We start from the raw sequence: 24,153 nt of genomic DNA on the forward strand, positions 1-24,153 counted from the left end.
GATCCCACCTGTATTTCCCACCTCTCGGGTTTATTTGTAAAGTACTATACCACTGACAGTACATGCTGCTGGCAGGAGGGCGTCTGTGTAACTGAAATGGAAGAAACAGGCGTGTGCTGCAAAATTAGTTTTTACAGGGGGTATTGTATGAAGTGCTAAATCAATTGTTTTTTTTTTAAGGTAAAATGTGGATTTTTAAAAATCTTGATGTGTGACACATGTATTCCTCTGGACTCTAGTGGTAGAGTTAGGGGGACACGTATGTCCCTCTGGACTCTGAGGGTAGAATTTTTAGGATGAGGCCAGAAAAAACTCCACATTACCTACCAAAAATTCAGACATACTCAATGATTCAGCATGAATTCCATTAACAAGAAAACATTATATAAACAAAAAATTAAACAGAAAAAGTGATTCATCCATGAAGGGCTTAAGTTCTGGAATTACCCTCTTATTTTGGCTCTATGTACCTTAAAGCTTGATCTGAAAAGAAGCTATGTCCATCCTAATATGTAGATTTAACAAAGAGATAAGCTAGAGGATGGTAGTCACAGTGGACCAAGAGTCTGAAGAATCTTGGGTTCCAAATGTCCAGTCTTCTTGGTGGGTTTGCAGATTTCTAAGAGCTCTCCTGACAGTGCTCCTAGTCCTGTGAAAGACCAACAGGTCACGGAGACATAGGGAGAACACAAATTAGAAGATTACTTGCCTTAGAGGAACTTCTGAGCCTGTAAACTATTTACAGATTGTCAGCTTTTTGAAGGGGATGGTCAAAGGGAGGAATGGCGATTAAATGTGTTCATAGAAAAACAACATCAACAAAATGCCAATACACATCAGATGTTCAAATTTTTTTAAAATAATTTATTTTATTTTTGATATTGTTGAGAATATACAAAGTAGGACATAAACATGTATGATTCAATGACATTGATTACATTCTTTGAGTTGTGCATCCATTCTCACCCTCCTTTCAAATTTTCTAATAAATAAAGAAATACCCATTAAAACCACATTGAGAAATTGGGGGGGAGGGGCTGTTAACTGTATCTGCAAATGGTAGCTCACCGGGCAGAAGGTTCAGGGTGGACCGATGGGGAAGTTCTTATTTTTAAGTCAGTGTCAGGAATGAATAAGTAGCATTGTTATTTACAACACTTGTAATAATGCCAGCATCATCTGTCCACATGCTTTGTGCCACCTGTGCCCATATACAGGGATCCACCCATCATCACTAACCACAGCCTTAATCATTACTGCCTAGCCCAGAAATCCCAACTGAAAAAACCAGAAATAATAAAAACATTTGTATGGTGCTTTAAAGGACATTTTGGAACACCGATGGCATAGCGATAGAGCTGTGGATGCTAACCAAAAGGTTGGCAGTTCAAATCCACCAGCCACTTCTTGGAAACCCCATGGGGCAGTTCTACTCTGTCCAATAGGGTGGCTGTTAGTCAGAATCGACTTGCCGGCAACAGATTTTAAAGCACGTTAAACAATTTCATTTGTCCAGGACAACCCCTTAATGGAAGTGGGTTTATCCAACATCGTGGAGATGCCCAGTATCTCTTAGGTGGTACAAGCAGTGCCGTGAACTTATGTCCACACGCCGCTACACTGACTCAGCCAAGAACGCAGTATCATAAAAATATCTGATGATGGTAAACACCTCATTTGATCCTCAAAATACTCCTTTTGTCTAAGTAAGTTCAGAACTGCTGCCTTTCTTCACAGGAGGTGACTGAGACCAAAAGGTACCGTAACAAATCCACAGGCTGTAAAAGGCAGTGTGTGGAGTTGGTGCCCAGGTCTTCTGACTCCACAAGTCAAAAGCTCAGACAAGTTTTTGGTATTGGGGCCTGCAAGTCAAGAATAAAAGCAAACATGCTGTGGAGGGCCCACAGGTACGCTTAGGGGCCCTAAGGCGATTCCACAGATCTGAGCCCAGGGACCCAGGTGGCTTTGGATGGTACTGGACATGCAACTATCCAACTAGTACCCAGAATAGCTAGCACTTACAAAACCGGCTTTAAGTCTTCTAGTCTCCACCCAAAGATAAAGATCACATCTGAGGTTTCAGCCAACATGGGGCGCTTTATTAAGGGCAGGTCTCACAAGCCTGTTCTAGGAGCTGGAATCGGGCCAGTGAGGGGGTGGTGTCAGCGGAAACCTAACGGGGCCGGGGGTTCAGCCTGTGGTGATGAGGAAACATTGCGGGAGAAGAGGTCCGCTCGCGGCCGGCGACGTGGGAGTCCAGACGAGGCGCGAGTCGGGAGCCGGGCTGAGAGTAGGTGGTAGTTCTGAGCGGCCAGGGACACGTCTCTCCGGCCGCCCGCGGCTGCAGGTCACAGGGGCGGGGACGCGAGCGAGCTGGGCATCGCGGTTGTGGGCGGCGGCAGAAGTGCCCGGGCTGCTACCTGCACCCCTGCGCCTGCCTGCGCACCGGGCAGCGGAGTCCAGAACGATGAGAATGCACATCAAGGTAAACTCAGCCGCTTTCCGCTCCATCCCCTTTCTCAGCGCCGCCTAGACCCCCAGCCTCCAGTCTTCCGTGTTGGCTTCTCCAGACTGCTGGCGCCGAGCACAGCAGGTGGCTCTGGGGGCCTGGAGAGGGAGGGTGCCCCACGGCCGGGCCGCTGGGACAGAGCAGGGAAAGCTTGGGAAAGAAGGGACTTGAGGGAGAGGAGTAAAGATTCTGGCGCTGCCTTAGTCTCTTATAAGACCGGCAAACGTCAAAGTGGCTATCACTTACCTATTTAGTCTGAACTTGCACACATTGTATGTGAATAAGAAATACCATTTATTGAGCACATTGCATTTCAAGCGTTGTACAGGATGCTTGACAAACACTAGCTCATTTTTGCATAGTCTGGTTAAGGGCACACTCTCTGGAGCCAGATGCCTGAAATAGTTTCCCAGCTCCATCACTTACCTATTAGCTGAGGTCTTGGGCAAGTTTCTTAACTTCTGTGCTTCTCCTTCCTCATCTGGAAAGTGAAATGGCTGCTATAATTTGAGGATTAGATAAAATGCTGTAGGCCATGCACTTAGAATAACGCCTAACGTATTTAGCAGGTTCTAATTAAAAGTTTTTTTTTTTAAATTAAAAGTAAGTCAGAATTGACTGCAACTAACAACAAGAAGAAGAGTTTGCTGTTGTTTTTGGGTGGTGAAAACATTTAACAGCATGGGTGCCTTGGAAGAAAGCCCTGGCAATCTACTTTTGAAAAACCAGCCATTGAAAACCCTGTGGAACACAGTTCTACTGTGATACACGTGGGTTCGCCATGAGTCGGAGTTGACTCTATTGGCAACTGGTTTTTAACTGCTGTTATTATTTCATTGTTATTTCATCTTTACAATAACCCTATGATGTCTAAGTATCACCCCCCTCTTCCTTGGTTTAACCCAGAAACCCAGGTTTACAGGTGTGGAAATGGAGCTGAGGGAGGAAATCAGAGTTAAGATTTGAACCCAGGTCAGTGCTTTAAAACACTAAAGAGCATAGATGTTCTGTTCACACATATGCTTTTGATCATGTGTCTCTAGGGAGAAGGTGCATCACCCTTAACTGCCAAAGTGGGAAATGGTTCTTCAATGTCTTTTCCTCTGTAGACAAGTTTGGATGTTTTGTTTTGCATCTGCTTTGGATTTGTCAATGAGCAAGAACGGGTGCTCTGTTAAAAATAAAAGCAAAGATATTTATTGAAGGTTCAAGACAGTTGAAACTGGGGACACACTTGATCTCACACAATGAAACCAAATGCTCCAAAATGGTGGAGTCACAGAGGCATTTTTATGAGGTAAAATACAACATTCTTTTTTTTCTTTTTATTGTACTTTAAATGAAAGTTTACAGAGTAAAATAATTTCTCATTAAATAATACACATATTGTTTTGTGACCTTGGTTGCCAACCCTAGGACATGTCAACACTCTCCCCTTCTTGGCTTTGGATTCCCTGTTACCAGTTTTCCTGTCCCCTCCTGCCTTCTCCTCCTTGCCCCTGAGCTGGTGTCCCCATTTAGTCTCATTTTGTTTTATGGGCCTGTCTAATCTTTGGCTGAAGGGTGAACCTCAGGAGTGACTTCAGTACTGAGTTAAAAGGGTGTCCGGGGGCCATACTCTTGTGGTTTCTCTAGTCTCTGTCAGACCAGTAATTCTGGTCTTTCTTTTTGAGTTAAAATTTTGTTCTACATTTTTCTCCAGCTCTGTCCAGAATCCTCTATTGTGATTCCTGTCAGAGCAGTCAGTGGTGGTAGCCAGGCACCATCTAGTTGTGCTGGATTCAGGCTGGTTGAGGCTGTGGTAGTTGTGGTCCATTAGTTATTTGGACTAATCTTTCCCTTGTGTCTTTGGTTTTCTTCATTATCCCTTGCTCCAGACTGGTTGGGACCAGTAGAGTATCTTAGATGGCCACTCACAAGTGTTTAAGATGCCAGACGCTACTCACCAAAGTAGAATGTAGAATATTTTCTTTATAAACTACGTTATACCAGTTTAGTTAGGTGTCTCCCAAGACCATGGCCCCCAGCCCTCAGTGCAGTAATTCAGTCCCTCAGAGAGTTTGGATATGTCTATGAAACTTCCATGACCTTGCCTTGTCAAGTTGTGCTGACTTCTCAAGCATTGTATACTGTCTTACTCTTCACCGAAGTTATTTCTTATCTATTGTCTAGCTAGTGTTTTCTCTCCCCACCCCTCCTCTCCCTGTTAACCATGGCAGATTGTTTCTTTTTGTGTGTGAACTTTTTCATGAGTTTTTATTGTCCTTTTGTGATTGACTTATTTCACTCCGCGTAATACCCTATAGACTCTTCCATGTTGTAAGATGTTTCACAGATTCATCACTGTTCTTTATGGTTTCGTAGTATTTCATTGTGTGTATGTGTATCCAACATTTGTTATATTCTGTTTTTTTGATTCATGCCACTAATGTCAGGGTGAGATGGTTTCTCATTGTAGTTTTGATTTGTATTTCTCTAATGGCTAGTATTCTTGAGTATTTCCTCATGTGTCTGTTAGCTGCCTGAATGTCTTCTTTGGTGAAGTGTCTGTTTGTATCCTTCGCCCATCTTTTAATTGTATTGTTTGTCTTTTTGTTGTGGAGGTGTGGGATTTTACTATAGATTTTATAAATTAGATCTTTGTCAGATATATCATGTTGTTGTTAAGTGCCATCGAGTTGGTTCTGACTCATAGCTACCCTATGTACAAAAGAACGAAACACTGCCCAGTCCTGCACCATCCTCACAATTGTCGTTATGCTTGAGCCCATTGCTGCTTAATCCATTTCATCGAGGATCTTCCTCTTTTTCGCTGACCCTCTATTTTACCAAGTGTGGTGTCCTCCTCCAGGGACTGATCCCTTCTGGTAACATGTCCAAAGTATGTGAGACATAGTCACACCATCATTGCTTCTAAGGAGCATTGTGGTTGTACTTCTTCCAGGACAGATTTGTTTGTTCTTTTGGCAGTCCATGTTATATTCAATATTCTTCACCAACACCATGATTCAAAGGTATCAAGTCTTTGGCCTTCCCTATGTTATAACTGATTTTTTTCCTCCAGTCTGTAGGTTTTCTTTTTACTCTTTTTGTGAAGTCTTTTGATAAGCATAAGTTTTTAACTTTTAGAATATCCCAGTTATCTGGCTTATCTTCTGGTGTTTGTATATTGTTAGTTATGGTTTGTATTCTGTTTATCCCGTGTATTAGGGCCTCTAGCATTGACCCTATTTTGTCTTCTATGATCTTTATAGTTTTTGGTTTTATATTTAGGTCTTTGATCGATTTCAAAATTGTTTTTATGTATGGTGTGAGGTATGGATCCTGTTTCATTTTTTTTACACATGGACATCTAGTTTTGCCAGCATTATTTGTTAGAAAGACTGTCTTTTCCCCATTTAATGGAATTTGGGCATTTGTTCAAGATCAGGTGACCATAGGTGGATGGATTTATATCTGGGTTCTCGATTCTGTTCCATTGGTCATTGCATCTGTCATTGTACCAGTACCAGGCTGTTTTGACTAGTGTATCTGTATAGTAGATTGTGAGGTCAGGTAATATGAGTCCTCCTACTTTCTTCTTTTTCTTCAATAGTGCTTTACTTATCCGTGGCCTCTTTCTTTTCCGTATAAAGTTAATGATTAGTTTTTCCATCTTGTTAAAGAATGCTGTTGGTATTTGAATTGGGATTGCATTGTCTTTGTAGCTGGCTTTGGGTAAAATTGACATTTTCACAATGTTGAGTCTACCTATCCATGAGGATGGTATGTTTTTCCATTTATGTAGGTCTCTTTTGGCTTCTTGCAGTAGTGTTTTGTAGTTTTCTTTGTATAGGTCTTTTATGACCCTGGTAAGATTTATTCCTAAGTATGTTATTTTTTTAGGGACTATTGTAAATGGTGTTGCTTTCCTGATTTCCTTTTCGTAGTTCTGTTTATTGGTGTACAGGAATCCAACTGATTTTTGTATGTTCATCTTGTATTCTGCTACTCTGGTTAATCTTTCTGTTAGTTAAAATACAACATTCTGATTGGAAGTTGCAAGATTAGGTAAGCAAGAGGTGGGACAATTTCAACGGGGAGGAGCTTTACAGTGATTGGTTGGAAACACAAATGTGGGCTATTTGGATTGGTTAGTTTAAATACATGACCTAGGGGTGTTTTACAGGGTAGTCACAAGGTAATTATCTTAGAACATTTCTGAGGGCTTCTGAGGGGATTCCTTGATGCAAGAGTTTCCCTTAGGAATGTTCTTTCAGTATCCTTAGTTTAACCACAGAGAAAAATGTTTCCTTTGTTATGTACTTTTAAGTCTATCCAAGAGTTTGACAGTTGCAGGGGAAATCTTTTGTTATGTGCTTAAGTCTGACTAAAGTTTTGACTGTGGCAGGGGAAGTAAAAGGAGCTCAGACTTGGGCGAATCATTCTGATAAGATTCAGGTGCCTCAATTTTGGAACTCTCACACAGATTCTTCCATGACTTATAAAGCATTAGATGTTTTGGCTCAATTGGCATCCATTATCTCATCTGGGTTTGGCTGTAATAATCTGTTTGGCTGTTTCTTTGCCTTCCCACCGGGGGTTGTAGACCATTTTAGATGGGACTCAGCATGAGCTTCCTTTTTTGGCCCAAGACTGGGGACTAGTACCCTGGATATTTATTAAATTTGTCTTGATAGATAAGAATAGCAACCCCTGTTATTGAAATGAATAGCATCTTGAGTTGATTGTAGCCCAGAGGAAAGGGAAAAGAACCATGCAATATATTGATGACTTGCCACAATTTTTGGTCTCATTTTGCCCATTTTCAGTTCTCTAACTAATTTTGGGACAAGATCTCTATACCAAAACTATCAAGCATTTAGTAAACACTGTACCTGAATGTCTTGCCTCTTTCTTTTCTCATTGGGTTTTATTTTATCTTTAAAAAAATTTTTTTTTAAATAACTGTTTTTTAGGTCATGGATTTTAAGTATAGGCTAAAGAGCCCAAACAATCTCAGAGTGACTTTCATCACACTTTTGGAACAATCTGACAGTGTTGGAACTGAAAGTGGCTGTCCTACCTGTAACATTGTTATTTCTTTGTATCACATCAGAGTTCTACACGGTAACTCTTTCAGGTAAAAAAAAGCTAACTGTTAAGTAACATATACTGATGTGGATCTCAGTATTTTTCTTTTCACTTTTATTGAAGTTTTAAATACATACAGCTTATAGTCAAATAATTCCGTAAGATTTATTACTAAAAACAGTAGAATCTTCCATTATTTCCTGCTTTTCATTTCCTTTAGCTAGTATTTATTCATGTCTCTAAATAGTACTTATATTGCTCCTCCTTGATTTTTTCAGGTTCAATCATCATATATTGACTTTCCAGCATGGAACATAAGGCTTTAGTTTTCATTACCTTCCCGTTCCTGCCACTCATATGCATCTTCTTGCTCCTTCCATCCATCCTTGGAGTATAGTCATCTCATACTTTTTGGCTATATTAATATTTTATTAGGTCAACATTATTATGCCTTCTGAAACACGAATAAGAATTGGGTTATGTAGTATTCTATGCTTACTTTCCCTTTCTTTTGTTTTTCTTGGAATTGTCTTTATGCGGGTGTGCAGAATTTACTATGGAGTTTTTACTTATTCAACCCCAAATTCTTCATCAGGTGTCTGAACCTCCTCTCAAGATGTTCCAGTGGGATAGCTGTTTTAATCAGTATTACCTTCTTGAATACAGGTTTTCTGGGGCCTTTTGACCTGCTTAGCCAGTCTGGACTGGTTCCCCTTGATGTTTAATGCACAGATGTTATTTTGGGGTCCCTCTTCTCTATCATCTTGGGCATTCCTATTGTCTCTCTGCTGTATTGGATCGTATTTCCTATATTATATGTCACTATGAGTCGGAATCGACTCAGCGGCACTGGGTGTTTTACTCTTTCTTGTTTTCTTCCATCATTTTGGTGAAGCACATACTCCAGTAGCTTTCTGAGAAAGGGTGCATGTAAGGTAACTTGAACTGATATATTCTTAAAGCACGTTATCCTTTGTCTTAGTTATCTAGTGCTGTTATAACAGATATAACCACAAATGGTGGCTTTAACAAGGAGAAATTTATTTTCTCTCAGTTTAAGAGACTGTTGTTGTTGTGTGTCATTAAGTCCATAGATGCCCTGGTGGCACAGTGGTTAAAGTGCTCACGGGCGAACCAAAAGGTCAGCAGTTTGAACTCACCAGCGCTCCTCAGGAGAAAGATGTGGCAGTCTGTTTCTGTAAAGATTTACAATCTCAGAAGGCTGTAAATGAGGCAGTTCTACTCTGTCCTACAGAGTCACTATGAGTCACAATTGACTCAACAGCAGTGGTTTTTTATTTATTTTTTTTTATGTGACAGAATAGAATTACCCCATAGGGTTTCCTAGGCTATAATCTTTATGGGAGCAGGAGTAGGTCACCAGGTCTTTTCTCCTGCAGAGCTGCTGGTAGATTCAAACCACCAACCTTTTGGTTAGTAGGCAAAGGCTTAATTGTGCCACCAGGGGTCCTATAAATCAGAATTTAGGGCATCAGCTGTAAAAGACTTTATTTCTATGTCAGCTCTGTCCTTGTCTCTTTTCAGCTTCTATCCCCCTCGGTTCCCTGGAGATCTTCAAGTGGTGTGGCACCTATCTTCCCCCATTTGTGTTTCCTTGCTTCCGTGCCTAATCTGTTTTTATATCTCAAAAACGATTAGCTTAAGACACACCCTACACTGATATGACTTTATTAATATAACAGAGAAAACTCTATTCCCGAATGGGATTATATCCGCAGGTATAAAGGTTAGTTTTCTAACACGTTTTTTTGAGGGGAGGGCACAGTTTGATCCCTAAAATCCTTCCAGATTTTTTTCTTAAAATATTTCCACTGTTGTTGTTAAAACAAACAAACAAACAAAAAAATCAAACCCATTGCCGTTAAGTCATAGTTAGCTGTTGTCAAATTGGCCCCTGACTCATAGTGACCCAATGCACAACAGAATGAAAACTACGTGGTCCTATTTCATCCCCATGATTGGTTGCAGATCAGACAGTTGTGATCCACAGGATTTTCATTGGCTGATTTTTGGAAGTAGATCACCAGGCCTCTCTTCCTAGTCCATCTTAGACTGGACGCTTCAGATTTTTTTTTCCTTAAGAGATTTCCACTAATGATACACAAATATTTTCTTGTAAGTAATTCAAATGCTACAAATAGAAATTCAAACAGAAAATTCCTTCAACGCCTTATCCACCATTCCCTCCAATCCAGATGTAATCAATCTGTTATTAGTATGCAGTATATTATTTAGGTGTACACAAAACCTTGGTGGCATAGAGGTTAAGAGCTATGGCTGCTAACCAGAGAATCAGCAGTTCAAATCTACCAGGTGCTCCTTGGAAACTCTATGAGGCGGTTTTACTCTGTCCTACAGGGTTGTTATGAGTCGGAATTGACTCGACAGCAATGGGCTTGGTTAAGAAAACAAAAAACCAGACCCATTGCCACCAGGGTTTCCGGTCTTGGTTATGGGTGTGTATTTATTATTATAATTTATATACAAGTGGAATCATACTGTATATATATTGATGTGTAACTATACACTTAATAGTTTTTGGAGATCTTTCCATGTCAATTCTTATTGATGGCTTCTTGAATAATATGTTCAGATGAGTTGGACCAATCAAGAGTATGCACACAGTATTTGAAAACAGTTTTCGTTAACTATGCCACCTTTAGGAGTCCCTGGGTGGTGCAAATGTTTAAGCTCTCAACTGGTAGCCACTAAAGGTTGGCGGTTCAAACCCACCCAGCGATGCCTCAGAATATAGGCTTGGTTGGTGATCTGCTTCTGAAAGGTCACAGCCTTGAAAATCCTATGGAGCACAGTTCTGCTCTGATATACATGAGGTCTCCCTGAGTTGGAAAGAATCTCACAGCTACTAAAAACAATACCACCACCTTTGCACTGTCCTCTTCATGACCAATCACTCTTTAAATTCATTAGACCAATACATATTTATTGAATGCCAAGCTCTGTTCCAGGACCTAGGAATAGACAGTGAATGAAACATATTTTATTTTTGAGGTAGAGCAGGATGGTGAGATCCTTCACAATGATGGAATTGAGCTCAGCTGCAGCTTTAATTTAGCTTTTTGGTTCCTCTCCTAGAGTACCAGTGCCAGTGTGTTAGAGCAGAACTGTGCTCCATACTGTTCTCAGTGGCTAATATTTTGGGCAGTTCTATTCTGCTGTATAGGGTCACTGTGAGTCAGAATTGACTTGATGGCAATGGGTTTGTTTAGGAAACCCTGCTGGTGTAGTGGTTAAGAGGTACAGCTCCTAACAAAAACATTGGCAGTTCAAATCCACCAGCTGCTTCTTGGAAACTCTGTGGGGCAGTTCTGCTCTGTCCTATAGGGTTGCTATGAGTTGGAAACAACTTGATGGCAATGGGTTTAAAAAATATATATATTTTGGAGTAGACCACTAGGCCTTTCTTCTGAGGTATCTCTGAGTGGACTTGAGCCTCCACCCCTTTTGTTTAGAAGTTGAATGCTTAACATTTTCACTACCCAAGACCCCTGTCCTACAGTATAGGCATCATACAATCAAGTTTCTCTTTCTCTGTGTAAAATCATAAGCCCCATATTTTGCATGCCCCAGATCAACAGAGCCATAGACTTGAGATATAGAAATAGATTTTCACAGAAACACCTTATAATGAGATTTGTCCTACACTTTGAATATGGTGATTGTGTCTTATTTCAGCTGGAATTCAACTTTTGCCTGGCATCCATAACTTTTGCCCTTTTCTAGGGTGGATGAAGGGAGTGGCAGTGAACTGCTCCTGGGAACTGTCTTCTGACTGACTTGGTAACATGGCTTTTACCAGGTGCTCTTGCTAGAGGCAGCCAAAATTTTCCATTCCTCTTGATGGTGACATGAGTGTTGTTGTTTCCATTGAAGTGGTCATTTAGTTTGCCTCTGAGGCTAGATTCTTTCTTAGGGTTTTCAAGAGAACATAACTTTTTTCTTCAAGAGCTGCCCAGTCCACTTTGTTTTGAAAAGAGGAAATTTACTTGGTAGCAGAAGACAAATATCTTCCCCAGCGCTGGTTTACCTGCATTTTCCCTGTGGGCGTGTTTGGTTTATAGCCTAAGCCTGACTGGGAAGGGTCATCTGCCCCTTCCTGGCTTTGGATCTGGTTGAAATAGTTTGGGACTGAATGGAGGTCTGGATTCTGACTGTGCAATATTTTCATGGGCGAGATCAGCCTGGTGAATTTGACCGTTCACCATTCTTCCACCACTCCCTAAATTCTGTGGCTGTCTTTCAGAATTTCATTCCAGGAAGACTCAAAGTCCACTGGGGTGAATGACCTGAATGACTAAATTCTCACCTCACTTACTGGTTGTGGACTGGAAGATTCTTACATTTTGTGTGTGTGTGTGTGTGTGTGTGTGCGCAACTATCGCCACTATTTATTTTCAAAAACTTTGCATGCTCCGAACAGAAACTGTACAGATGGTCATTTTTGACTTGAGCAGACCACATGGCCAGGGAAGGAAACATCCCCGCTGGCCAGAAACTTGTGATTCCTGGAGCATATAGTTGGGTAACCTATGGGAAAATGCATTGCCTCTTAGGGAATTCTTTTCCTCTCTGCTTGTGTGCAAATTTGACATTCTCTTCACCTTCCCTAGTGTCTGGTTGTGTTGGGATACCAACCAGAAGGACCCTCTCAAGTTGCCCACAAATCAAAGAAATTTGGGTGAGGTCACAACTTTTTGCTTGTGATCAAAAGATTATAGGGTCTGGAAATCGTATGACATATTTCGGCTGTCCTATTCTTTCCTTTCTCACTGCTTTCCCTCAGCTGGAACCTGAAAAAGGATCAGGGTGTGCTAATTAAAAAAACCCATTGCAGTCGAGTCAATTCCACCTCACGGCGACCCTGTGTGTTACAGAGTAGGACTGCTCCATAGTGTTTTCTTGGCTGTAATCTTATGGAAGCCCATTACAGGCCTTTCTTTCCTCGGTGCTGCTGGGTGGGTTTGAACCAACCAGCCTTTAGGTTAGGAGTTGAGTGCAAATGACTTGTGCCACCCAGGGGCCTCAGCTCTCTAGACATATTAGCAGGGGGGTGAGAAGAGTAGTAACAGGAACCACCGCCACCACCACCACCACCACTACCAGTTGCTGTTGAGTCTATTGGCATTCATAGTGTTACCAATCACCAATCTGACACAAAGAGTCCTTGTCTCTTCCCTAGTAAGAATACACTCAAAAGACAAACTTTATCTTCAGCAAGCTTTATTTCACTTGAGTCAAGCAAAAGGAGTCAGTGGGGTCTAAGTTTCTCCAAAAGATTGACTCAAAAAGGAAAGTGAGGCTAGGGCTTACATGGGTTCAGTGGAGACAACAGAGTAATGAATATTTAGTGGGCTTCTTTCAAGGGGTGGGTACTTCTCAAAATGGCGGTGTATGCTAATTAGGTTGTGCACTCATTTGGAATCCAATGTAGAACCCTCTGATATTCAAGATGGAGTCCTCTCGGCAGCCCTTGGCATCACTTATTATGGGATATAGCACAAGCACACTGATCTTTGGCACTACATCGCCACCTCTGGAGGGCTAAGAAAGGTTAAACAGCGAAACAGTGGTCACATTTTGTTCTTCTGCACATGTGTAGCCTGTAAAGGGGGGAAGGGACTAGAAAAACACTAAGAAGGAGATAGCAAAAAGTTGTTTCAACCTTATCTCATGTTGACAGGGTATGGTTCCTGTTTACCCAGCTTCTAGATAGTAATCTTTTAACAGCTCTTTTGTTCCCCCAGCGCAGTTAACCCTATCTATCTCAATAGTGACCCCATGTGTTTTGAATGGCTGGCTTTTTGAAAGTAGATCACCAGGCCTTCCTTCAAAGGCACCTCCGAGTGCACTCCAACTTCCAACTTTTGGTTAGCAGTGGAGCAACTTAACTGTTTTTACCATCCAGGAACTCCAGTAAAAGGAATCAAGAGCCAGAAAACCCTGTTCTACCCTCTTCTGGCCTCAGGCAAATCACCTCGGTTTCCTTATCTGTACAACAAATAAACCCCAAAACCAAACCTGTTGCTGTCAAGTCGATTCCAACTCATAATGACCCTATAGGACAGAGTAGAACTGCCCCATGAAGTTTCCAAGGAGTGGCTGGTGGATTCAAACTGACGACCAAATTTTTGGTTAGCAGCTACAGCTCTTAACCAAATCAAATAGTCACCTTTTTCTAAGAACCGTGAATCTGTTTGAGCCAGAGATTCCTTTGGGAATTGGAGGAAAGCAAAAAATCAGAGTTTCATACATTCAGACCAGCACGGGAATCCAGCCTGATGGGGACTAAGGCAAACTGGTTAGTGGAAGTTCTGCCTACCCTTAAATTGGCTGCCAACCCTCAGGCACACCAGCCTTTTGTGGGGTGCAGGCCCAGTGTTACATGATTCTGTTTTTTCAAAAAAATACAAAAGTACAGATTCTTTTTGTATGTGAAATTCCTTAGTTTTTATATTTTGTTACATTTCAAAAGATTTTTAAAAACACCGCGTGGGCTGAACAAAACTCATTTGTGGCATGCTTTCTGCCTATGGACTGTTATTTATTTTTATTTGTAATTTTTGTTTTCTGCTCTGGACTTTCTTCCCTCCCTCCCTTCCTTTCTTTTCTTTCTTCCTCCCCCACTTCATTCCTTCCTGTTCCCCCCTCTTTTAAAAAGAATTAAAAGCTCTATCAAAATCTAATTCACACGTCATGCATTTCACTTATTTAAAGTGTTCAATTCAATGGCTTTCAGTACATTCACAGAGTTGGGATTCCTTCACCACAATCAATTTTATAGCATTTTCTTTACCCCCGCCAAAAAACTCCACTTCCGTCAGCTGACATCCCTCAGACTACCATCCCCACCAGCCATAGGCCGTAGGTTAGTAAATCACTTTCTGTCTCTATGGACAGAAATACCATGTATTAGTACTTAATTTTTTTTGTGATTGAAGAATATTCTTTTGTATGGATATACTCCATTTTGTTTATCCATTCTTTAGTAGATGGACATTTGGATTGTTTCCACTTTTTGGTTATTATAAATAATACTGCCATAAACATTCATATACAATGTTAAAAACCTAAATGCTCAGAGAAACATCAAAAATTAGTGTAACAGAGTATTGTGAGTAGATGTGATTTGAACTGGGCAGTGTCAACCTGAAGGTATTGGGAAAGCACTCTGAAGAAGGGATAGTGAAGGCATGTTATGTAGGTGGGTTGGGAAGGGTAGTTTCCTGAAGGTCATTGTAATTCTCCAAAGGAGCTCAATGCCTAAGGCAAAACATCTCTGCTAAGCTGTAGAGCCCTGGTGGCTCAGTGGTTAAGAGCTTGGCTACTAATGAGAAGGTTGGCAGTTCTAACCTACTAGCTGTTCCTTGGGATTGCTAGGGAGCAGTTCCACTTGGCGGCAATGGGTTTTAGGCAAACAGTTCTTTAAAGGCTCAAGGTTCAAAAGGGCAAATGGCCTGGGTGGGTCACCCCCACTCCATGGACCCAGAAATCTGGATTTTAGGAGAATTAAATGGTTTTATATGGATATGTGTTTTTATTTTTATTGGGCATATACCTAGGAGTGGAATTACTGGATTATATAGTAACTCTGTGATTACTATACATATTGTTTATTATATAGTAACTCTATGTTTGGAAACCCTGGTGGAGTAGTGGTTAAGAGTTTGGTTGCTAACCAAAAGGTTGGCAGTTTGAATCCACCAGGTGCTCCCTGGAAACCCTATGAGGCAGTTCTACTCTGTCCTATGGGGTTGCCATGAGTTGGAATCGACTTGATGGCAATGGTTTAAAGACACTGCCACACTGTTTCCCAGAGTGGCTGCACCATTTTACAGTCTCACCAGCAATGTATGATAGTTCCAGTTTCTTCACATTGCATCAATTTCATTTCATAGCGACCCCCTAGGACAGAGTAAAACTGCCCCATAGGGTTTCCAAGGAGTGGCTGGTGAATTCAAACTGCCAACCTTTTGGTTAGCAGCCAAGCTCTTAACCACTGTGCCACCAGGGCTCCATAGTCATCCTAGTGGGTATGAAAAAGTATCTCACTGTGGTTTTGATTTGCATTTCTCTACTGATTAATGATGTTGAGCATCTTTTCATGTGCTTATTAGCCATGTGTATCTCTACTTTGGAGAACTGCTCAGATCCTTTGTGTGGCTCTTTTTTTTGGGTACAGCTCCTGAGGTTTTTCTTCTGAAAAATACACATACTCACCTCTATGCAAAAGCTAGTATGTAATTTCTAGGGGTTTGTGACCCTCCTGACTTATGTGTCTGAGGATACCTACAGAGGGCGTGGTATGTGGCAGGCATTTGCTTGATCAGGAAAGTGATTTGTAAAGCCTGAAACACCTGACAGCTTCAGGGATTGGTGTTAGTGCAAGTTCTGAGGGTACGTGGTGGTGAAGTGAAGTGGTTAAAGACATGGGCGGGAGTCAGGTTGCCTGTGTTGCAATCCTAGTGTCACTTATGAGCTGTTTTGTCTTTAGGTAAATTGCCCTACCCTTCTAAGACTCCATATGCTCATTTGTAAAAAGGGGATACTAACAGCACCTAGGGAGCCCTGGTGGCACAGTCGTTATACTCTCAGTTGCTAACTGAAAGGTTGACGGTTCGAACCTACCCAGCGGCTCTGAGAGAGAAAGACCTGGCAGTCTTCTCCCATAAAGATTATTGCCTAGAAAACCTTATGCGGCAGTTCTTCTATGAGTCAAAATCAATTCGATGGCACCCAACAACAACAACAATAACAGCACCTACTTCATAGGTGCTCTCCTGTGGATTAAATAAGTTAACATAAGCAAAGTGCTTTGCATTGTGTGGGCACATAGAAAGTTCTCAATCGATTGTTAAGCCGCTATTTATATTGTTTTTTACAGAATATGTCAGTGGTCTTTGAAAATGAAAACCCCTTCCTTCTTCCTGAAAAGATAGATATTCTCTACTGCCCTTTTAAAGGCAATGAGGTTTTTGTAAACTGAATTTTGTAATCTTCTCAGAGAAGAGAATTTCTTCCAGGGCAGATTTGCTTGTTTAAACAAGTCCATAGGGTACTTTACAGATCCTTGGCCTGGGTCAGTTAATCCTCTCTAACCTTTGTCCCCACTGTCTGTGTCTGCTTTCGAGTGGCTTAAGAAAACAAAATAAAATGACAAAACAAACAAACAAAAGACCCCTCAGTCTTTGTTCTTTTCTGGCCTAGAGAGTTTCAGCATTCTACACCGGCAGTTTTGCTCTTTGATCCGAAGGTCAAGGAAGTAGATATTATTGGAATAAACTAGAGAAGATTGTCCAAAGTCTTAAAATTTAAAATCCTTGTAACATTAGCTAGAGTTTTTAGAATAGCTTGAAGAAAGGCAAACTAGGAGGGAATCCTGAAGTGGTGAAAACTTTACAGGTTGGATCTTTATCTTGAAAGGGGCTTAGAGGCCAGCCATAGGCTCAGGTTTGGGTCTTTTGCGCTTCTTACACTCACTGCTCTTAAGGAAACCACATTCTTGAGAAGCCACCCTTATAGAGGTTAAATTTCAGACTAAAATTGCAGAATTGCATTTTGCTCCCTAGGAGCTTCAGGTGAGCAAATACCTGAGTGTGAGGAGGAGGGGCTATTTATCCTGAGGGAATCCTTCAGATACTTCTCTGTGAGGTCTTCTCAGAGTCAGAATCTCTGCTTTAACTAAAGGGAAGAACTGCTGTCAGGGCTAGGCTGAGAGCTTCTGAGAGATACCGGAATTACATTATTTTGTCCCTTTTGTTCTCTGACCTACAGACAAGGATGTTTTTTGTACCTGGGTTTGCAACTGAAGGTGGCTAGGATAAAATGTCACTCCTTATAAACACAAAATTATCATGAAATGTTAATGAGCACTTGAATGACACATTCTTAAAAAAAGAAAAGCTTTTTTTTGGGCGGTGTTTTTTGTTTAATCCCTCTTTTATAATTGCCTTTTTGGGTCATTTCAAGGTCTCTTCCTTAGAATATATTTTTTCTCATTTTACAAAATCAGAAGAAATTAAATACGTAAGAAACATCTTAATAATCACAACTCAGTACAAACGGAAGTCTATCCTGTAGTATGGCTCCTCAGTGACTTAGAGAAAGGCATTGTGGGGCAGCAATGCTCCCCTTTCCTTCCTGAATTGCACTGAAAATACAGTCAGCCTCTAACAGCATTGGAACTTCGAAAATCAAGTAACGGCAAGAAGTAGAAATTGGGACAGAAAAGGAGGGTGACAATGGTTGCACACCTCCAAGAATGTAATCAATGTCACTAAATGGTAAATGTAGAAACTGTTGAATTGGTGTATGTTTTGCTGTGTATATTCTCAACAACAACAACAAATTAATAAAATTTAGAAGAAAATAGAAACTGGGGATTTTTATTCTACCAAGTGATAAACCAGACTAGGAAGGCCCGTGATCTACTTCTGAAATATCAGCCAATAAAAACCCTTTGGGACCCAACGGTCCAATCGCGTTGTGCATGGGGTCGCCATGACTCTGGGTTGGACTTAACGGCAGCTAACAACAATAACGACAACAATCTAATTTATTCACAGACTCTTGGTCCTGACTGAATTCTGAATCTCAACTTCTTGGACCTCCCTTTTTCTATAAAAATACCTTTTTCCTTTCAGAATTTTAGGGGAATTAAGTTATTCAGGATGTGAGTTTTTCTTTTTGAACAAAAAATGGTTTGCTTTTGTTGTTAGTTGCTGTCATCTTCAACTCACGTGACCGCATATACAACAGAAGGAAATATTGCCCAGTCTTGTGCCATCTTCACAATTGTTAGTGTGCTTGAGTCCATTGTTGCAGCCACTGTGTATTTTGAGTGCCTTCAAACATAGGGGCTTATCTTCCAGCTCTGTATCAGACAACATTCTGTTGTGATCCACAGGGTTTTCATTGGCTAATTGTCAGAAGTAGATTGTCAGGCCTTTCTCTCTGGTCTGTCTTAGTCTGGAAGCTCTGCTGAAACCTGTCCACCATGGGTGACCCTACTGGTATTTGAATACCAGTAGCATTTAGCATAGCTTCCGGCATCATAGCAACAAGCCAGCTGCCACCGTATGACAAAATGACAGCTTAAAGTAAGATAAAAATCTTGCAGATCTCTATCTTTTAAGTTAAAAATCTTAGAGTGAGATAAAAATCTTAATTTACCTTAAAGATGAAAAGTCTTAAATTAAGATGAAAGACTTAGAGTAGGGCACATTCTCAGTTGATAATTTAGTGGAATTTTCTTGGAAAAGAATCTCCCAAAATTGCATCCTGTGGAAACAAGTTTGTGATACCCTCGGAGGTGATACTTGGTCAAATGTATTTGGGGAATGCTGGATAGTGTATCCCTTCTGTATAGTCATAATACTTGCAACATGCTTATGTGGTCACAACATATGTTCTTTTCTCCCATGTGATATCTTTGTTATATAGAATACACTTTAGAAATCACTAGTAAAATGCTCACGTATGTGCCCAAAACTCACTATGGGTTGGAATCAACTCCATAGCAATGTTTTTTTTTTTTTTTTTTTGCTTGTTTTGGTGCCCAGAACTCAGCTAGGCACCGGGGATACTACACTGAATACAACAGTTCCCACCTTCGGGACTTGAAGTATAGTGGGTCTAAGAAGGTTATGACACTAGAGTCTGTTGGGGTGAGTGCAGAAGGCTCGGAGGTCTTATGGAAGGAGATTCTGATTCAGGCTTGAGAGGTTCCGGAAAAGTCTTCTGGAAGATATGAAGTCTAAATTGGTGAGCAGAGGGGGATGGAGAGTGTTCTAGGCAGAGACAAGAGTGTGTATGAAGACCTAGAGGTGAATTCAGAGAGCTCAAAGTTGTTCATTGGTTTTAGAATGCAGAGTCTAAGGTACAGAGGGGCAAGAGATGAAGGAGAAGGAGCAGTGGCCAGGTTGTTCACTCAGTAAATATTTAATGGGCAGCCAAAATGTGGTAGGCTGTGGGCTGTAAACCTTGTGAAGGACTTTCAAACTTCACCCTGAAGACAGTGGAGAACCATTGAAAAGTTTTAGGTGAGATTGACTTAATCTCTCTCCACTTTAAGAATAGGCATAGTCTAGAGCCTGTAATAAATTGTAGAGAATGGATGGGAGAAGGGAAAATTGGAGGCAGAAAGACTACATGGGAGGCAATCCAGGCAAGAATAATGGTGACTTTAACTAAACAAAACCAACCAAACTCATTGCCATTGAGTTGATTCCAACTCACAGTGACACTATAGGATAGAGGAGAATTGCCCTATAGGGTTTTCAAGACTGTAATCTTTACAGGAGCAAACTGCCACATCTTTCTCCCATGGAGCTTCTGGGAGGTTCAAACCATCAGCTTTTCAGTTAGCAGCCAAGCACTTTAACCACTGCACCACCAGTGTGCCTTAACTTTAGCTAGGGTAATGGTAATATAGCTGCAGAGAGTTGGCAGATGCAAGAGATAATTAAGAGAATCAGTAGGCCTTGGTGATTTATTAAATGGGAAGTAAGGATGGGGAGGAACCAATGATGCTCTAGTTTCTCACTTGGACACCTGGGTATTTGGGAAGCACTTTGGACATATAGGAAGGGGAACAGGGTTTGGTGGGGGAAATGAAGAGTACAGATTTGAATAGGTTAAATTTGAACGAAGACTCTCTTGTTTCTTATTAAACCTGGTAAGATAGATAGAGCAGGTTTTATATACCCAGTCATCAGATGAGTCGGATGAATTGCTGATAGTCAGTGGGCAGTAAGAACATCAACCCAGTCCTCCAACTCCTCTGTCTCTTTTCTCTCTACTATCATCTGCTACTTCTCATATAAAAAGTGGCTTTTGTAGAAATAGAATCAGAGAACCAGAACACTCTGCTTCCTTTGGTTGAGGTCTTCTAGCCTTCAGTTGTCTTTGTAGCTGCTCAATATTCACGTGTTTTCAAAGTTCTAAAGATAATTTTTAACTTCTGAAAATCAAAGCCATTTTGAATGCTTAAGGAGATTGGTCTTTTGGCAATGACACTTTTTATTTTACTTCTTGTTATTATTTTTAAATTGAAGGAGATTGGTCATTATGAAATCTTTTCGGAAGGAAGGAGTGTAAATTAAAAAAGAGAGACAAAACTGTAGTTTCCTAAAGCAATTGAAATGCATTACACTCAGTGTATTCTCTAATGTTTAAAAGTTGCTAATAACTCATACTTTGTGGTGGGCTTGTAAATTGGTATAATCTCTATGGAGGGGATCATGGCAATATCTGAGTTGATCTAGATATTTCATTTCTAGGTACTTATTCTACAGATACACATGCACTTGGAAGCTATACTGTATGTATGTTTCTTAAGAAGAGAAACTATTTAAATATACATCCATAGGTGATTGACTAAATAAATGGTACGGCTTTCATACAAAAAGGAACACTGGGCAGCCCCTGAAAGAATGAAGCTGCTCTATGTGTACAGATATGTAAGGATATCCAAGTTATTGATAAATGAAGAAAAGAAGCAAGATGTAGAACAACTTGCATAATATGCCTTGATTTATGTTTTTTTTTTTTAGTATATATGCTTATGTATATTGAATATACCATGACTGCCAAAAGAATGAACTTGAAGTTCATTCTTTTGTCTTGGAAGAAGTACAGCCAAGATGCTCCTTAGAAACAAGGATGGCTAGACTATGTCTCACAGACTTTGGATGTGTTATCAGGAGGTATCAGTCCCTGGAGAAGGACCTCATGCTTGGTAAAGCAGAGGGTCAGTGAAAAAGAGGAAGAACCTCAACGAGATGGACTGGCACAGTGGCTTCAATAGTGGGCTCAAGCATAACAAAGATTGTGAGGATGGCAGGACTGGGCAGTGCTTTGTTCTGTTCTACACAGGGTCGCTATGTAGGGTCAAACTGACTTGAGGGCACTTAACGACAACAACATGTTTATCTATGCATAGAATATCTTTGGAAGACTACCCAACAAACTGTAACAGAGATTAGCTTTTGGGGAAGGAAACTGGGCGGCAGGAATATAGGGATAAAAAAGGAGGCAGATTTAACTTTTCCCTGTATCATCTGTTGTACCTTGTGGATTCTGTGCCGTTTACAGCATTACTTTTTCTAAAAAAAAAAAAAGTTGCCAGGGCCTGGTTTGGCATGTTCCAGGAGTGAAGGCTTAGAATACAAGAGCTAAGTGCAGCATTTTAATGAAATAACACTGTTTGCTATGTGGCAATTCGGCACACAGTTGCAAAGGGTTTACATGATGTGATTACGATTAGCTTTTTTTAAGGGTGGAGTATCTATTTCTAGGTGCAGCTAAAAGTGCTGATGAACATTTACAGCTGGAAATTACTCTAATAACCTCTGGAGTCATTCACCCAGGGAGAGCAAATTTTCTCTAGTTTGCTGGTAGAGATTATTTACAGGCTAGAGATAAAGGCAAATTTATCCTGTTCTCGTTCCTTCCTGCCCTCCCTTTCTCCTTTCCTCAGTTCCTTCTTCCCGTCTTTTATCCCTCACTCCGTTCCTTTCATTACACCTGGCCCTGACTTATACAATTGTCCAGTGATCTTTAATTACATTTGCTCTTAACCTTCACCCCAAATTTCTCTTTCCTCAGTGTAGATTTCTGCAGAGCCACATATTCTGAGGCATGTGTTGCAAAGGTCTGTTTATTATAGAAGTCTCTGGAATGTTGTATTGCAGTTTTCTCCATAGGGTGTCCAGTGGGATATTAATAGGTGTGTTCCCTACCTACCTTCCACCATCCATCTGCCAGCTTGTTGTACTGTGGTGGCTTGTGTGTTGCCATGTTGCTGGAAGCTATGCTGTTGGTATTTCAAATACCAGGAGTGTCACCCATGGTGGACAAGTCTCAGCGGAGCTTCCAGACTAAGACAGACTGGGAAGAAAAGCCTGGTGACCTACTTCTGAAAATTAGCCAGTGAAAACCTTAAGAATCATAACAGAATATTGTTTGATATAGTGCTGGAAGATAAGCCCCCTAGGTTGGAAGGCACTCAAAATACACAATGGCTGCAACAATGGACTCAGGCATACAAATGATCATGAAGATGGCACAGCACCAGGCAATGTTTTGTTCTGTTGTACATGGGGTCACCATGAGTCGAAGCCAATTTGATGGCAATGAACAACAACAACATGTACCTTAAGTTTAGTGGACCCTTTTTTGAGAGAACTTTTCATATGATTTGTAATGCATAGGACATTTTTTTTTTTTTGGGTGGGTAGGACGTACTTTTTACTGGGTGGTTTTTTAGGACATACTTGGGGAAATGTGCCTTACCATGCTGTCGTAATATTGCCAAGTGCTGGTGATGAAACGGGTGCTCTGAATGCACGTACGTATTTCATCTCCTACCTTCCTTTCTCTCTCTGGGTCAAAGGGGCGAAGAAGCTTTGTTTTGGGGAACTCTGAGGTTTGCAGACTTCAAAACTAAATGGACTGCTACGCTCTGTAAAACACAGAAAGGGCCTTGGGCAAAATTACCAAGAAGGAAAAGTTTGTCATCCATCCTTGGCTGTCCACATCATTTCCTCTAGCTCCCCTGGGCCTCTAAATCCATTTCCATTCTCTCTTGCATCTTCACTCTTTGACTTTTCATTGACTTTTCCATTGTCTACAAAATCCTGGGTTTCTCTACATAAAATAAACTTTCTCTCAACTTTGCCTCTACAATCTAGTGTATAAGAGCTCTGGCACTGGAATTAAATGGAACCCACTCCTTCTCTGTAAAGGTGATAGTAATTCTACCAGTCACAGAGGTGTGAATATTACTTTAGTTGAAACACAGGGAGCACAGCCCTTGGCATATATTAAAGGGTAACTTAATGTTAGCTCTTTTATTTTTGATAACCATAAAATAAATAAAACAAAATCTTAATTTGTTGTTGAGTCGGAATCGATTTGATGGCAACGGATTTGTTTTTTTTTGTTGTTTTCAATATTTATTTTTCCGAGAATATCCTCACACTAGTTCTCGGGTGATGAAAATGGTTTGTGCTTGTGCTACTAGTTGAGAGGTTGGCGGTTTGAACCCACCCAGTTGCACAGTGAAAGAAAGTCCTGGCAATTTGCTTCCATAAAGATTACAGCCAAGAAAAGCCTATGGAGCAGTTCTCCTCTGCATTCCTGGGGTCACCATGAGTAGTCATTGGCTCGACAGCAATGGATGTTTTGGTTTTATTCTTTCACTAGCTGCCGCCTCTGCTTTACAGTTTATTTTCTGAATCCCTCTCAACCTGCTCGCCAAGAGGGAATCTGTTATCTGAAAACTCTAAGAAGCCCCATTGTAGAAATACTTTGGCTAGGGAAGGGATTCATTTATGCTTAGCTACTGTTCCTGGTGGGTAGTGGTTAAGTGCTACGGCTGCTAATCAAAGGGTCGCAGGGAGTTCGAATCCGCCAGGCGCTCCTTGGAAACTCTATGGGGCAGTTCTACTCTGTCTACAGGGTCGCTATAAGTCGGAATGGACTCGACGGCACTGGGTTTGGTTGGTTTTGGTACTGTTGGAAGACGAGTC

General features: G+C 41.0%; 1 protein-coding gene across 2 annotated transcripts in view; it reads left to right on the plus strand.

The window, feature by feature from the left end:
* The window catches only part of TRPM6 (transient receptor potential cation channel subfamily M member 6), a 195,589-nt gene that overhangs the window by 29,472 nt on the left and 141,964 nt on the right, over window positions 1-24,153 (plus strand). The window contains exon 1 of one of the 2 annotated variants that reach the window (XM_010587507.3): window positions 2,404-2,485. The exons of the other annotated variant lie outside the window; for it this stretch is intronic. Coding sequence (XP_010585809.1) covers window positions 2,468-2,485 — 18 coding nt within the window. The 5' untranslated portion in view covers window positions 2,404-2,467. Of the gene's footprint in view, window positions 1-2,403; window positions 2,486-24,153 lie in introns of those variants that run through there. 2 annotated transcript variants of the gene reach the window in all.

The sequence above is a fragment of the Loxodonta africana genome, chromosome 9, assembly GCF_030014295.1.
Source record: "Loxodonta africana isolate mLoxAfr1 chromosome 9, mLoxAfr1.hap2, whole genome shotgun sequence".
NCBI classification, from domain to species: domain Eukaryota; kingdom Metazoa; phylum Chordata; class Mammalia; order Proboscidea; family Elephantidae; genus Loxodonta; species Loxodonta africana.